Source organism: Chanodichthys erythropterus, chromosome 12 (assembly GCF_024489055.1).
Source record: "Chanodichthys erythropterus isolate Z2021 chromosome 12, ASM2448905v1, whole genome shotgun sequence".
NCBI lineage: Eukaryota > Metazoa > Chordata > Actinopteri > Cypriniformes > Xenocyprididae > Chanodichthys > Chanodichthys erythropterus.
Window position 1 is genome coordinate 17,732,218 of NC_090232.1, and position 13,769 is coordinate 17,745,986.

The window sequence follows — 13,769 nt, forward strand, 5'->3', positions numbered from 1 at the left end:
ATAATCTCATAGAACACTCTTAATGCGGCCCACGAGTCTGTTTGAAACAATTCAGTTTTGGATGTGAGTGTTGTAGAAATCTAGCCTTGTTGGAGTTCTGCCATACTCACCGATTAAGAATGTAAGAGGGGTAACAGACTAAATGGCTGCCTGTGACATTTCTCTCCCATTACCTGTTATGTATCGCCCATTTTGCCAGCAAATCAATCTGAAGGTCACCAAATTAAAAAAGAGGTTCCATGCTGACATAAACAATTGCAATAGACTGCATCATGGAGTGATTTTATCCTTCAGGGCTTTAATATATATATTCATGCTCAATTTTTGTGGGAAAAAAGTCACATTCATTAAACAACAGACTGTTCTGCCTCCACTTTCTTAAATTTATTAGTCATTAAAGTGTACGAGAACCCCCAAAATGCTCAGTTACACAATCACCATGTTTAACATTCAGCGTTTGTGATATGGAATGTAGCTTTGCGTTTGCTGAGGATAAAAATTAAATACTTTAAATTAATATACTTAGGTGCAAATGTCATGAATGTCATGTTTTCACACACTTAATTGCATGTTAATTGCAATTGAATGAAAATGCATTATAGTTTAAAATTTTAATAAATGCAAAGCGCTGCACTTTAGAGTGTTTTTGACCCACTTAAGTAGAACATCTTTTGATGTAGTTTCATAATTATTTTATTGTCTTTGAAATATGGTTAAAATGTTCCTCCAAATGTACTGACATGGATTTATGGTAAATTAAAATATACTTTAATGTAATTTCTGTTGAAACTTGCATGTCATGTATTTAAATATGTAGTAATTACACATTTGTCACAATTAAAAAAACTATCAATTATTATATATCATGTTCTTTAGTATATTATTAAAAAGTGCACTTTTTAACAGTGTACTTATGGGGGTTAAGATTAAATTTAAGTGTCTTTTATTTCATAAATGCTATATTATCTGCAAATACAGTTTTTTAAACACTTTTTAAGATTTGAAGTACACTACAAGTGCACAGTCAGTATAGTTAAGTGCACTTATTTATCACAAGGGCTGTTATGGCTTGTCAGTTCTTCAGTGTAAGAATCTCATTTGAAGAAGCTTATCTGAATCATAATGTAATAAATGCAGCACACATAAACTACTTCCTCTGATTTTATAGTGACTGTATATGAACGACTGCAAATCAGCTGGAAGAAATCAGCTAGTGGGATGCCAGATTTAATCTTTATCTACACAATGATTGTTTCACTTTCTTTGAGTCATTATGAATTTCAGTGATTTGAATTTTCCACTGAAGTGTTGTGTTTTTTGTATTATTTTCTGATGTATGTGAACAGTGGCATCGCTAAGGCTTGGGTGGGAGCATATTTCGGTGCAGGCTCAGGGCGTGTATTGTTGGATGAGGTGAGCTGCACAGGAAATGAGCTTTCCATAGAACAGTGTCCAAAAACTGCCTGGGGGGAGCACAACTGTGACCACACAGAGGATGCTGGAGTTTCTTGTATCCCACTTACAGGTATACACATACACATATACAAGTATGGACAAAACTTATGAGAAACAGACTAAAGTTCTATTAAATTACATGATATATGTGTAGGTTTGGGAACTGAGGGCCATTGTTTTGACATTCATTTGCACTGACAGTGTTTCCTGCAGTACTATTCAGCGGCCCTTCAGCACCGCAACCCTTGTGAAAAAGATGTACACCTTAGCATACTTAATAGATAAGTACACTTTAGCATACAAATAGTGCTCATTATGGAAATAATACTGTTAAAAAAATAAACTTAATTAAGATAAACTTAATAAACACTTAATTGTATGGTAATTGCAAGTAACTGAAAAATTATAGTTTAAATTTATATTAAAGGTCCCGTTTGATTGTGTTTATAGTGTGCAATATAACATGTGTTCATGTTTCGCGTGTAAAAAAACACAGTTTTTTTCACATAATTTACTTATCTGTATACCGCTGTTTCCACTGTCATAAAAACGGGCTGATGACTTCCTTGTTCTATGAAGTCCCTCCTTCAGAAATACGTAACGAGTTCTGATTGTGCCAGCGGTTCCTGTGTTGTGATTCGACTCGTTGCCCGGAAAGGTCACGCCTCTTACCATAACGTGTGCTGTACATAGTTTTACATGTGGATTATTGTGGTGTCGTGCCGAATGAACACAAAAGACAATAATTCCCGAGAGACTGAACTTTTTAATCTCCACAAGCAGCGACAGAAAATGTACAACATTAGCACTCACTCAGAAGAGTACCTCATACGGAAAACAGCCATATACATAAACATAGTCCCCTCTTGTGGCCATTATGTGCACTGCAGTCCAACATTAACTATTGCAGTAAGGATACCACAATTATAATTTTCGGGAACCGAGTTAAACATAAATTGTAACCATTGATCTCTAAGTACAGCGTACCTGGGAAGGCCAAACAAAGGTGATTGGACTGCGGGATGAAAATAATAGCGTTTCAACGACATGGCGACAAACACACTCTACAAACGCAACTCTTGCTCTTCTCCGTGGGAGCGCAACAAGAGCACGCCCCCTTTTTTGTGTATTCCTGTGGGCGGAGGTTAGTCAAACAACTGATTTAGTGACATCATTAAAGAAGGAAGTAGAGGGATGTAGTCCAAACTGGCCGTTCGATGTAGGCGACTTCTGTTAAATAATAATAATAATAATGAATAAACGAGAACACAGGTAAAACAAGTGACAGGGAAAACCAAACAGAGCATGGCAATGAAACTAAACAATCATGACTGTGACATAAGTACACTTGAGTGGACCTGTATTTCATTAATATTATATTATCTGCAACTTAAGTACAATTTTTAAAAAATACTTTTAAGATTTGAAGTGCACTTTTTTTCGGAACTAGTTTTGTAAGTGAGCAACTCTTACAAGTCGACTCTTTTCAGCGAATCAACCAATACGGTGCTATCAGTTTACTCCAACTTATTTTGTAATGAATGACTCTTGTGAGCTCTGAATGACTCTCTATTTAGTTAATCAAACGCCTACACTTTACAACTTAACGTTGATCTTAAGGCTTATGAGACATTTTTTCAAAAACATTTTGCAGGGATTGTTTTCAGTTTATGTTTTCCTGAGTGTTAATACCAGGTGTAAACAGAATCCCTCTCTCTCTTTTTGAGATGGTGCAGTGCGTCTGGTTGGGGGTGTGAAGGGTTATGAAGGGAGACTGGAGGTTCATTACAGAGGTCAGTGGGGGACCGTGTGTGATGATGGCTGGACACAGACCAACACGCAGGTCGTCTGCAGGCAGCTGGGCTTCAGGTAGCACACACACACATGCAACGTTTAGTTATTCGATTTGATTGCTGGTGTGTTTATTGGCTGATTTGTTAAAGCTGTTGTGTTGATGTAGGTCAGGGGAGAGTGTGTCACCAGTGCGGTTTGAAATGGCGACAGGTCCTATTCTCTTGGATGATGTCAGGTGCACAGGAAAAGAGCCCAGCGTCACACACTGCACCCGGAGGGGCTGGCTCAAACACGACTGTACTCACAACCAAGACGTAGCCATTGTGTGCAACCCCCAGCGCTCCAGACATGGAGTGCCCACCAGTAAGAGCTCTGACACACATACAAACACACACACACACCACCTTATACATTCTCTCTCCTCAGAGACGCAGGAACAATTCAAACACTTAGGGAGACACAAATCTCATCAGCCATAAATCTGATGTGACCTATGAAAAAGCTGATACGGTTTGAAACCTAAACTTGCAGAAATGTCAGAAATGTCTCATTCTAGTATTCTAGTCATTCAAACTTTGTTGCAACTATGTTTCTTCTCTTCTGTTACATATTCTCTGACAGAAGTTTCTTAATTTCAGCATATATATTAATAATAATAATAATAAATCAGCATATTAGAATGATTTCTGAAGGATCATGTGACACTGAAGACTGGAGTAATGATGCTGAAAATTCAGCTTTGCCAACACGAGAATAAATTACATTTTAAAGTACATTAAAATAGAAAACAGTTTCTATTGTAGTAATATTTCACAATATTACTGTTTTTACTGTATGTTAAATCAAATAAATGCAGCCTTGGTGAGCATAAGAAACTTTTTTTCAAAAACATTTGTAATTATTCCAAACTTCTGACTGGGAGTTTACAGATATGGGTGCATCAGTCATTTTTAATAAAATGTAACATTATAATAACGATATTTATTAGCGGTCTAAAATCACTATTATTAAATCTATGAAATCACTATTAATAACAAAATAATCTATTTAGGGCTGTCAGCCAATGAAAATATTCAGCAACTGTATCAAGATTAATTAACACTATTATAGGATATATGTGTGTGTATATATATATATATATATATATATATATATATATATATATATATATATATATATATATATATGCTAAGTGATTTTATGCAAATTAGGCAACAAAAAAGGACATCTGTTTTAAAGTATACTCTTTCATGTGCATTACATATGGTTCAGATAAGTGAGGTAATATACTTTTGTATTAGCATTTCAGAGTTATGATAACTATTATGGGGTTGCCATGGTGATGCCTCCACACCTGTAACCCATGTGGCACAAGGGATGGTGTATGCACACACGCATAAAACCTGAATTCCCCCTTGAGGAAGTCGATCTGTCTATCAGCAGAATGTTACATTACACACACTACTGAATATATATATATATATATATACGAGTTCTGCTAATGGTCAGAGGACATGAAGTCAGACGTTTAACAAGTACAGCTGCCACTAGACTTATCATGTCTGACTCCTGCTGAGCTTCATAAAGAGCTGATGATTTTACCGGATCCAGACAGACACACATATTACACACATACATATAGAAAACACTCATACACTTCCAGATTACAGAATTTACTTCAGTTTCATGATTATAACTCTAGTTTAAAAAATAACTTAATAAGTTAATATAAATATTAACAAATTCAATGAAAACAATGGTATTTAGTAAAATAAAACTGTAAAAAAGGTATTAATTAAAAGTGTTTTTCAAGAAATTTTAATCACAAGGACATACATAAATTTGAATAATAAAGTAAAACAAATTTGTAGGTGCATAAATCATCTCTTTGTCTTGTTAATTTGTTGTTTGATTAATATTTTCAAAATAATAGACTGTGACAGATCTATAGGGATGCATTTTCATGGCAAGACCACATTTTTCCTGCCTTAATCTACATTCAAGACACAGGCTAACTAAATTATTATTTTGCAGAGAGTTCACCATTCACATGTGCCACTGTGAGTAAAATTCAGACTCTGTTAAAATTCAGAAGTAACAGTACTTTCACATTATTTTGCAGCTTTTCTCTTTCTCAGTTTGATTCCTACTTTTCCACACTATCCCAGACCCCTTTTGTAAAATGCAGCAGACAGAGAAAGAGAATGTGTGTGTAATAGATCTTTATGGGCAGCAGGCCAGTCAGAGTGTGAATAACAGAATGAGTGACAACACTGGAACTGGGAAACGGTGAGGAGTGTGTCACTTACACACTCACTCACACATACACACACTAGATACTATTGTTTATGTGTAAATGCCCTGCTGCAGTCCTTTTCCTGCACTCTCTGGCTTATTTAACTTTATTGTCTTTGGACAGAGCAGCCGATGCTTTCAAGAGACTCACTATAGAGGAGATCTCCCTGTTTAATTCATCTTACTCACACACGGATTCAGATGAGTGCGTTTTCGTCTGTGTATGAACAAAAGATTAATAAAGTCTCCTGTTTTTAGTATTCTTATCAAACACATTTCAACATTCTTATATATGAATGTATATATATATATATATATATATATATATATATATATATATATATATATATATATATATATATATATATATATATACACATACACACACACACACACATGTTCGTTTTGAATTGTGAGGAAATTCCATAGGCGTAATGGTTTTTATACTGTACAAACTGTATTTTCTATCCCCCTACACTACCCCTACCCCTAAACCTACCCATCACAGGAAACTGTGCACACTTTTACTTTCTCACAAAAACTCATTCTGTATGATTTATAAGCCTTTTGAAAAGTGGGGACATGTGTAATGTCCTCAAAAGTCATCTCTCTTTGTAATACCCATGTCATTATACACATTTGTGTCCTGATATGTCACACAAACACGCATATACACACTTACACACTGTAAAAAATCTTTTTTGACATTAGTAAACAAAACTTCACTGTGTTTATCCAGTTGATTTGTATAATGTATTTGAATTGGATGTTTTTAAAAAGAGATTTTTAATTTAAATAATTACTATTGACTAGGCCTACACAAAGTTTTTTGAGTAAAAAAACACACTCATGAATCATTTTTCCTATTGAGGACAAGTGGAGTTTTTGTCAGATTTAGCTACTGGTAGCTGTTGTGTTACTTTTTTTGTATTACTACCCCAAACTTTGCCTACTGATTTGTTTCTTAGATTCATCAAATTCATACTGTACAAACTTTGTATTCTATCCCCTGACCCTCTAAACCTACCTATCACAGAAAACTTTATGCATTTTTTACATTTTCAAAAAACATCACTTGGTATGATTTATAAGCTGTTTTCAGAAAACTAGACGCAATCCTTTTGATTAAAACTAGAAGCAACCCCCCCCCCCCCAAAAATAAATGCATAAATGTGAAATGTGTAATGATTTACATATTTAGTACAAGGGGTACAATTACAAAATGGAAAGTTACCCTGGGCATCTCCAAAAGTAGTCGGAAAGATGTAAGTATCTGCATGAACAAGTTTATCCCTCAAACTAGAGGTCCTAGAGAAAACACAAAGTGGTCATTAAATACATTCAATCACTTTGGATAATGTGCCGATGACTCTTAACACCAGAACCGCCAGGGGGTAAATTTTACCTGTCGCTGTTTTTCAAATGTACATAACAGGTTTTCTATAAAACATTCAAGTCTCCCAGTCATTGACTTTTACTAAAATTGTGTAATTTGCAATCCCTTGGTGTTAAAAATTGTTTAGATAAAACCAGATCATAAAACGTCTCGGTTACAAAGGTAACCCTCGTTCCCTGAAGGAGGGAACAGAGACGTACGTCGGACAGAGAGGCCAATCTACTTCGAGTGTAACTAAACGAGCCAATGCACATTGGCATGCAATCATCTGCATCAGCTGCTTGCCTCGCAGCGCGGGTATATAATGAGCAGCAGGTGCGTTGCATCTTCAGGTTTTCGCTGAGGAGCCGAACCAAGCAGGCGGCAGCACAGCAGGACAACAACTGTGGCGACGGGACGTACGTCTCCGTTCCCTCCTTCAGGGAACGAGGGTTACCTTTGTAACCGAGACGTTCCCATTCAGTCGAATAGGAATCCCTACCAAAGCGCCACAGGAGCTGCCCTCATCCAGCGCTCTGTTGTAAGCCACCTGAACCCCCTTGCCTGCGGATGGTGGGACAGGGCTAACACACAGAGAGGGTCGATCACTGTTGTTCCAAAACCCATTCAGTGAGACTATTGGATAACGCTGGGAAAGCGTAACCTTCGTTTGAAGGAACGCTGCAGAAGCCACATCCTTCCCCGAAGGAGTTATGTGGAGAAGTACATATGGACTAACCCTGTAGGGCTGTGCTACATATGGAATAACTGGGGTGACTCCAACTCGATAGAAATGGGTTCTCCCAGAGGGAAAGACACGGGCTTCGTTTAGGAGCAGCCATGGAGAAAGCCATATGGGATCCCCGTAGGGTCACACATATGGAACCCAGCCTAAATCCGGTTCTCAGGGATGCAACGGAGTATAGGCCTGACGCCGGACGCTCCACCACGTCGGCTACCGAAGGGTAACCGGAGGACTCAACAGGGTCTGCCCGTAGGGACTCTCTGGAGCAAAGAAGCGCACACAGCGCAGCAAGCCGACACTAAGCCGGGGCCTCTCCGTGCCTCTGACCTGAGGCGAGAACACGGGAGGAGACCGGCTCGACACGAAGGCTATAGTATCTAGCGAATGTGTTGGGTGTCGCCCAGCCCGCAGCCCTACAAATGTCTGTTAGCGAGGCGCCACGAGCCAGCGCCCAGGAGGATGCTACACCTCTCGTGGAGTGAGCATGCAACCTGAGCGGGCAGGGCATGCCCTGAGCTTGGTAAGCCAGGGCGATGGCATCCACTATCCAGTGGGCCATCCTCTGCTTGGAGACAGCCTTTCCCTTCTGCTGGCCTCCGTAACAGACAAAGAGCTGGTCTGAGGTCCTGAAGCTTCGAGTTCTGTCTATGTACAGTCGCAAGGCGCGGACTGGACAGAGCAAAGCCAGGGCTGGGTCTGCCTCCTCCGAGGGTAGCGCTTGAAGGCTCACTACCTGGTCCCTGAAGGTAGTGGTAGGAACCTTGGGCACATAGCCAGGTCGGGGTCTCAGTACCACGTGACTGTCACCCGGCCCGAACTCTAGGCACGATTCATCGACCGAAAATGACTGCAGGTCCCCTACCCTCTTGATGGAGGCCAATGCCACCAGCAGCAAAGTCTTCATAGACAGAATCTTTAAGTCTGCTGACAGCAAAGGCTCAAAGGGAGCAATCTGAAGTGCTCTCAGCACCAGAGCGAGGTCCCAAGAGGGTATGGAGGGGGGACGAGGAGGATTTAACCGTCTCGCCCCCCTAAGGAACCTGACGACCAGGTCGTGCTGACCAACAGATTTGCCATCTATGTGGTCGTGGTAAGCGGAGATAGCAGCAGAATGGACTTTGAGGGTGGAGGGGGACAGCCTACGCTCCAACCCTTGCTGCAAGAAGGAAAGCACGACACCGATCGAGCATCTTCGGGGGTCTTCTCGGCGAGAAGAGCCCCACTCGACGAACAGGTTCCACTTCGAGGCGTAAGCACGTCTCGTAGACAGTGTGCGAGCCGAAGTGATGGTGTTAAGTACCTCGGGGGGTAAGTCACCTAGAACCTCCGCGTCCCGTCCAGGGACCAGACATGGAGTTTCCAGAGGTCTGGACGCGGGTGCCAAAGAGTGCCCCGTCTCTGAGAAAGAAGGTCCTTCCTCAGAGGAATGGGCCAGGGAGGGGCTGTCGCGAGGATTGAGAGTTCTGGGAACCAGGTCCGGTTGGGCCAGTAAGGCGCAATCAGCAAGACCTGCTCCTCGTCCTCCCTGACTTTGCACAGAGTCTGTGCAAGTAGGCTCACTGGGGGAAACGCATATTTGCGCAGGCCCCGGGGCCAGCTGTGAGCCAGTGCATCTGTCCCGAGTGTCCCCTCGGTCAGAGAGTAAAACAACTGGCAGTGGGAGGTTTCTGGTGAGGCAAACAGGTCTACCTGAGCCTTTCCGAACTCTCTCCAGATCAGCTGAACCACCTGGGGGTGGAGTTGCCATTCTCCTGGCAGCGCAGCTCGTGATAGCTCGTCGGCCACATGGTTGAGCACACCGGGGACATGAATGGCGCGAAGCGACCTCAGAAGCTTCCGACTCCACAGGAGGAGATGGCGGGCGAGTTGCGACATGCGACGGGAGCGTAGACCACCTTGACGGTTGATGTACGCAACGGTCGCAGTGTTGTCCGTACGGACCAGTACATGCTTGCCCCGTAGCAGGCCTTTGAGGCGGCTCAGAGCAAGGCGTACTGCCAGCAACTCGAGGCAGTTGATGTGCCAATGCAGATGGGGTCCCGTCCAAACCCCTGACACTGCATGCCCGTTGTACGTGGCACCCCAGCCGGTGGCAGAAGCATCTGTGAACACCACAGCATGCAGGGACACCTGTTCTAGGGGCACTCCTGCCCGAAGAAACAAGGGGTCCGACCACGGACTGAAGGTTCGGCGGCACTCCTGAGTGATTGGCACCCGGAACGTGCCGCATTGCCACGCCCATCTCGGGACTCGGCCGTGAAGCCAGTGCTGAAACGGTCTCATATGAAGCAGACCGAGCGGTGTTACAGCTGCAGCAGACGCCATATGCCCCAGGAGCCTCTGAAAGAACTTCAGTGGGACCGCTGTCCTGCCATTGAATGTATTCAGGCAGTTCAACACCGACCGAGCACGTTCCTCTGTGAGGCGTGCTATCTGCTCGACCGACCGGAACAAAAACAGAAGGAAACAAAAGATTTTCCACCCGGCCCTCCTCCGGGGGAAGGAGCGGTGCGGTCACTACCTCCTGTAGAGCAGTCCCCTCCATCTCCGGGTCGCCCGTCGTAGGGCCGCTTGGACTTGGCCTTGCCACCCTTCTTCTTTGGGGGGTGGCGGGACGGGCTGGGCGCCCCGACCACGACCGAGCAGTCTGAGGTGCTGCGGGCGGTGGTGGAGCAGCAGCTGACCGCCTCGGCAAGATGTGACTGATGGCCTCAGACTGCTTCTGTACAGTCGAGAACTGTTGGGCAAAGTTCTCGACCGCGTCGCCGAAGAGGCCGGTCTGGGACACGGGGGAATTAAGAAACCTGACCTTGTCGGTATCCCTCATGTCCGCGAGACACAGCCAGAGATGGCGCTCCTGGACCACAAGTGTGGACATCGCATGACCCACTGACCGCGCCGTAACCTTCGTCGCACGAAGCGCGAGGTCCGTCGCGGCACGAAGTTCCTGAAGAACTTGTGGGTCATGACCACCCTCGGGCAGATCCCTCAGTGCCTTGGCCTGATGGACCTGCAACAACGCCATAGCGTGTAGGGCAGAGGTAGCTTCCCCACAAGCCTGGTAAGCCTTGCCGGTAAGATCCGACGAGTGCTTACAGGCCCGGGAAGGGAGAGACAGCTTCCCCCCGCCAGGTGGAGTTAGGGCACAGTTGCATAGCAACGGCCCGTTCCTCCCGAGGGAGGCAGCTGCGCCGAATCGTCATCCCCAAAAGTGTCAGGCTCACCCTCCGATGCAGCGATCGACATCCGGTCGTCTTGGGGATCTCCAAAGGATACGGATGGTACACACCTCTGGGGTGGTCCACCGCGCTCCCCGGGCAGCTCTACTGGCTGCGGAGTGCAGGAGGGATGAGGGTTCCTAGGGGGTTGGTTCCCCGAAGGAAGCACGCTCACCGTGATCCTCAGGTCACCAGTGCCGCTGCCCGAAGCAACCCTCTGAGGAGGATTGGAACGAGGCAACGGCACTGGGACTCCGCCCCTTTGCAGGAACTGGAGTATAGACCGACCGCAACTCCGTGACGGTCATCTTCCCACAATGGGTACATGACTCGTCCAAAAATGCCGCCTCAGCGTGCCTTAAGCCCAAGCACGCGATACAGCGTTGGTGACCATCCCGAGGCGCCAGGTAACGACCGCATCCAGCAGCACACAAGTAGAATGACATCTTTAAAAAGACGCGAACTACTCGTGTAAGCTCTTTCAGGGACTAACTCTCTCAGTGCCGAAGCACGCAGGGGAAAGCCGCTGCAGCACAGACAGGGAATGTGCAGCCTGTCGTGTGCACTCTCCTTGCAGACGCTGCTCTTACCAGCTGTAAGAACAGCTTTTTAGCGCTCTTAAAGCGCACCATTACCAGCCGTGAAAACGGCCTTCACGCTGATACACAGCTTTTTTTTTTGCTCAAATGAAAAAAGGCAAAAAACGAAAGCAAAGAAGAAAAAATCGACCCCACTGCTGTGCTGTTCCTCCTGCACCGGACGAGAAGAGCAGTCAGAGAGAGAGCTGGCTCGTTGAAGTCCGTTCTTCAAACACTCGCTCAGTAGTTCGGCTCCGAAGCGAAAAGCTGAAGATGCAACGCACCTGCTGCTCATTATATACCCGCACTTCGAGGCGAGCAGCTGATGCAGATGATTGCATGCCAATGTGCATTGGCTCGTTTAGTTACACTCGAAGTACATTGGCCTCTCTGGCGAGATTCCTATTCGTCGGTCTGTCCGACGTACGTCGAACGTGACCGACTGAATGGGAACAGGGCATTTATACCTATAAGCGCCACCTGGGTCAAATTTACCCGATATATAATGCCTGTATTTTCGCGCTGTCATTTTCGCGTGCCCTTATATTTAAACATTGTACATTGCTAGGCAACGCCTTTCACTCACTGAATTAGCGGTCATTGGTTTCATAAACAAAGTCACAATGAGTAAAAGCCGGTGATTTATGGATGCAGAAGAGGTAGAAGCCCTAAATGCCATGATTGAAGGAGTCTGATGGTGGTGAGATCAGTGACGCGTCCTGGGTCGGCTCAGCATCTGACGGCTCATCTGACAGCGATCCAGAGCCTCCAAGAAAAATTAGACTGACTGTGCTTCAGGACAGGATTGTTACAATAGTTACAGAGAGTGAGTATCAATAAACTTTGGATATAAATAATTAAGGTGAAGCTGCGCGCTTGAATTTGTCATTGCATCCTATGCAGTGTGGGGAATTATTATCGTTCATTATTGTCTATAGGCAATTTAAGTAATTTAAATAGCATGGGTTATCTTAATATATGATTAATTATTATATTACACCACCCAAATATGTATTTACTTCCTTCTAATTCTCGTTGTCAGTGCAGGCTTGACCGTTATGAAAAGTGATTAGTGTAGCCTGCATAAAAAGCCTTGAACATAAAACAGCAGGACAAAAATATAGTTGATGACATGACATTATCATTTCATGACTCTAGACACTTCTTTGTGAAGACAGTGACATAATACAGTGAAATAATATGTTCTTTAGCCATATAAAAACAGGTGTAATGTGCGTAGGTAAAATTTACCTGCATGGCGGTTTTAGGTATACAGCGGAGGTCACGTCCATAGTTGCTAATATAGCATCCTGCTAAACATTTTGTATTAGGCATTGCATAAAATCTGCTGTGTCAGTCAAACAGCGTGGAAGGGATGGAACTAAAGGCATTAAAACAAAATCAACAAAACTGGAGAATGGTTCAGCAAGACTATTATTTACTATTTATTACGTACTACTATAGGTTGTCCTGGTGGATTAACCAAACTCTTATGTACCTTTGGTACAATGTAAAAGACTGGCCTACTCAGAGAACGATTTACCAAATATTGCATCTCTTTATCCGAAATTAATAAATGAGCATGTTCTTCCAGAAGAAAAGTCTTAATTTCCTTGTGAAACTGAGCAGTTGTATCTGATGCTAAAACTCAGTAGTAAGTGGTATTTTCTAATTGACAAAGAGCCTCCTGATTGTATAGAGCTCAAAGCATAATAAACCACATAATCTAAACCACCTCCTTTGTCTGCAGGTTTAGTACAATATCTATGTTCCTGCATAAAGCCTCTTTTTCAGAATGCGTTAAATTTGACTTTTTATTCTGAGATGAAGATGACTGCTCAAGTAAATGAGTCATCCCTTACCACTAGCCTACAATATGTATCAATAGATGAATTAGATGCAAAAGGTGCTGTTAGGCTTAAATTTAGCATGACCACTGTAGCTATTTACATTTTGTTGATTTACTTTGTCACTCTTCTAAAAGCATTTTAATGCCTGAAAAAACTCAATTTTAGTGACAAAAGGATCTGTAGCTTTAGATGGAACAAAACTTAAGCCTTTGTTCAGAAGTCTGAAAAAACAGCTCGACGGGGGAGACGTGGTGGCAAGAGGAGACCCATGACAATCAGGTTGGAAGAGAGGAATCTAAAGACAATCTGATCTTCAATCTTACCAGTCAAGGATTACGTCCACGATATAGAATGATCTTTTTTGAAAAAAATCAATTTTAGTGACAAAAGGATCTGTAGCTTTAGTGGTTGTAATCCTTGACCTCTTGCCACCACGTCTCCCCCGTCGAGCTGTTTTTC

At 43.3% G+C, this 13,769-nt stretch overlaps 1 protein-coding gene across 1 annotated transcript in view; it reads left to right on the forward strand.

Annotated features, from left to right (window-relative positions):
- The window catches only part of prss12 (serine protease 12), a 45,401-nt gene that overhangs the window by 8,667 nt on the left and 22,965 nt on the right, over positions 1–13,769 (forward strand). The window contains exons 5-7 of the mRNA XM_067404334.1: positions 1,347–1,525; positions 3,183–3,324; positions 3,416–3,612. Of these exons, the coding sequence (XP_067260435.1) occupies positions 1,347–1,525; positions 3,183–3,324; positions 3,416–3,612 (518 nt within the window). The remainder of the gene's footprint in view (positions 1–1,346; positions 1,526–3,182; positions 3,325–3,415; positions 3,613–13,769) is intronic.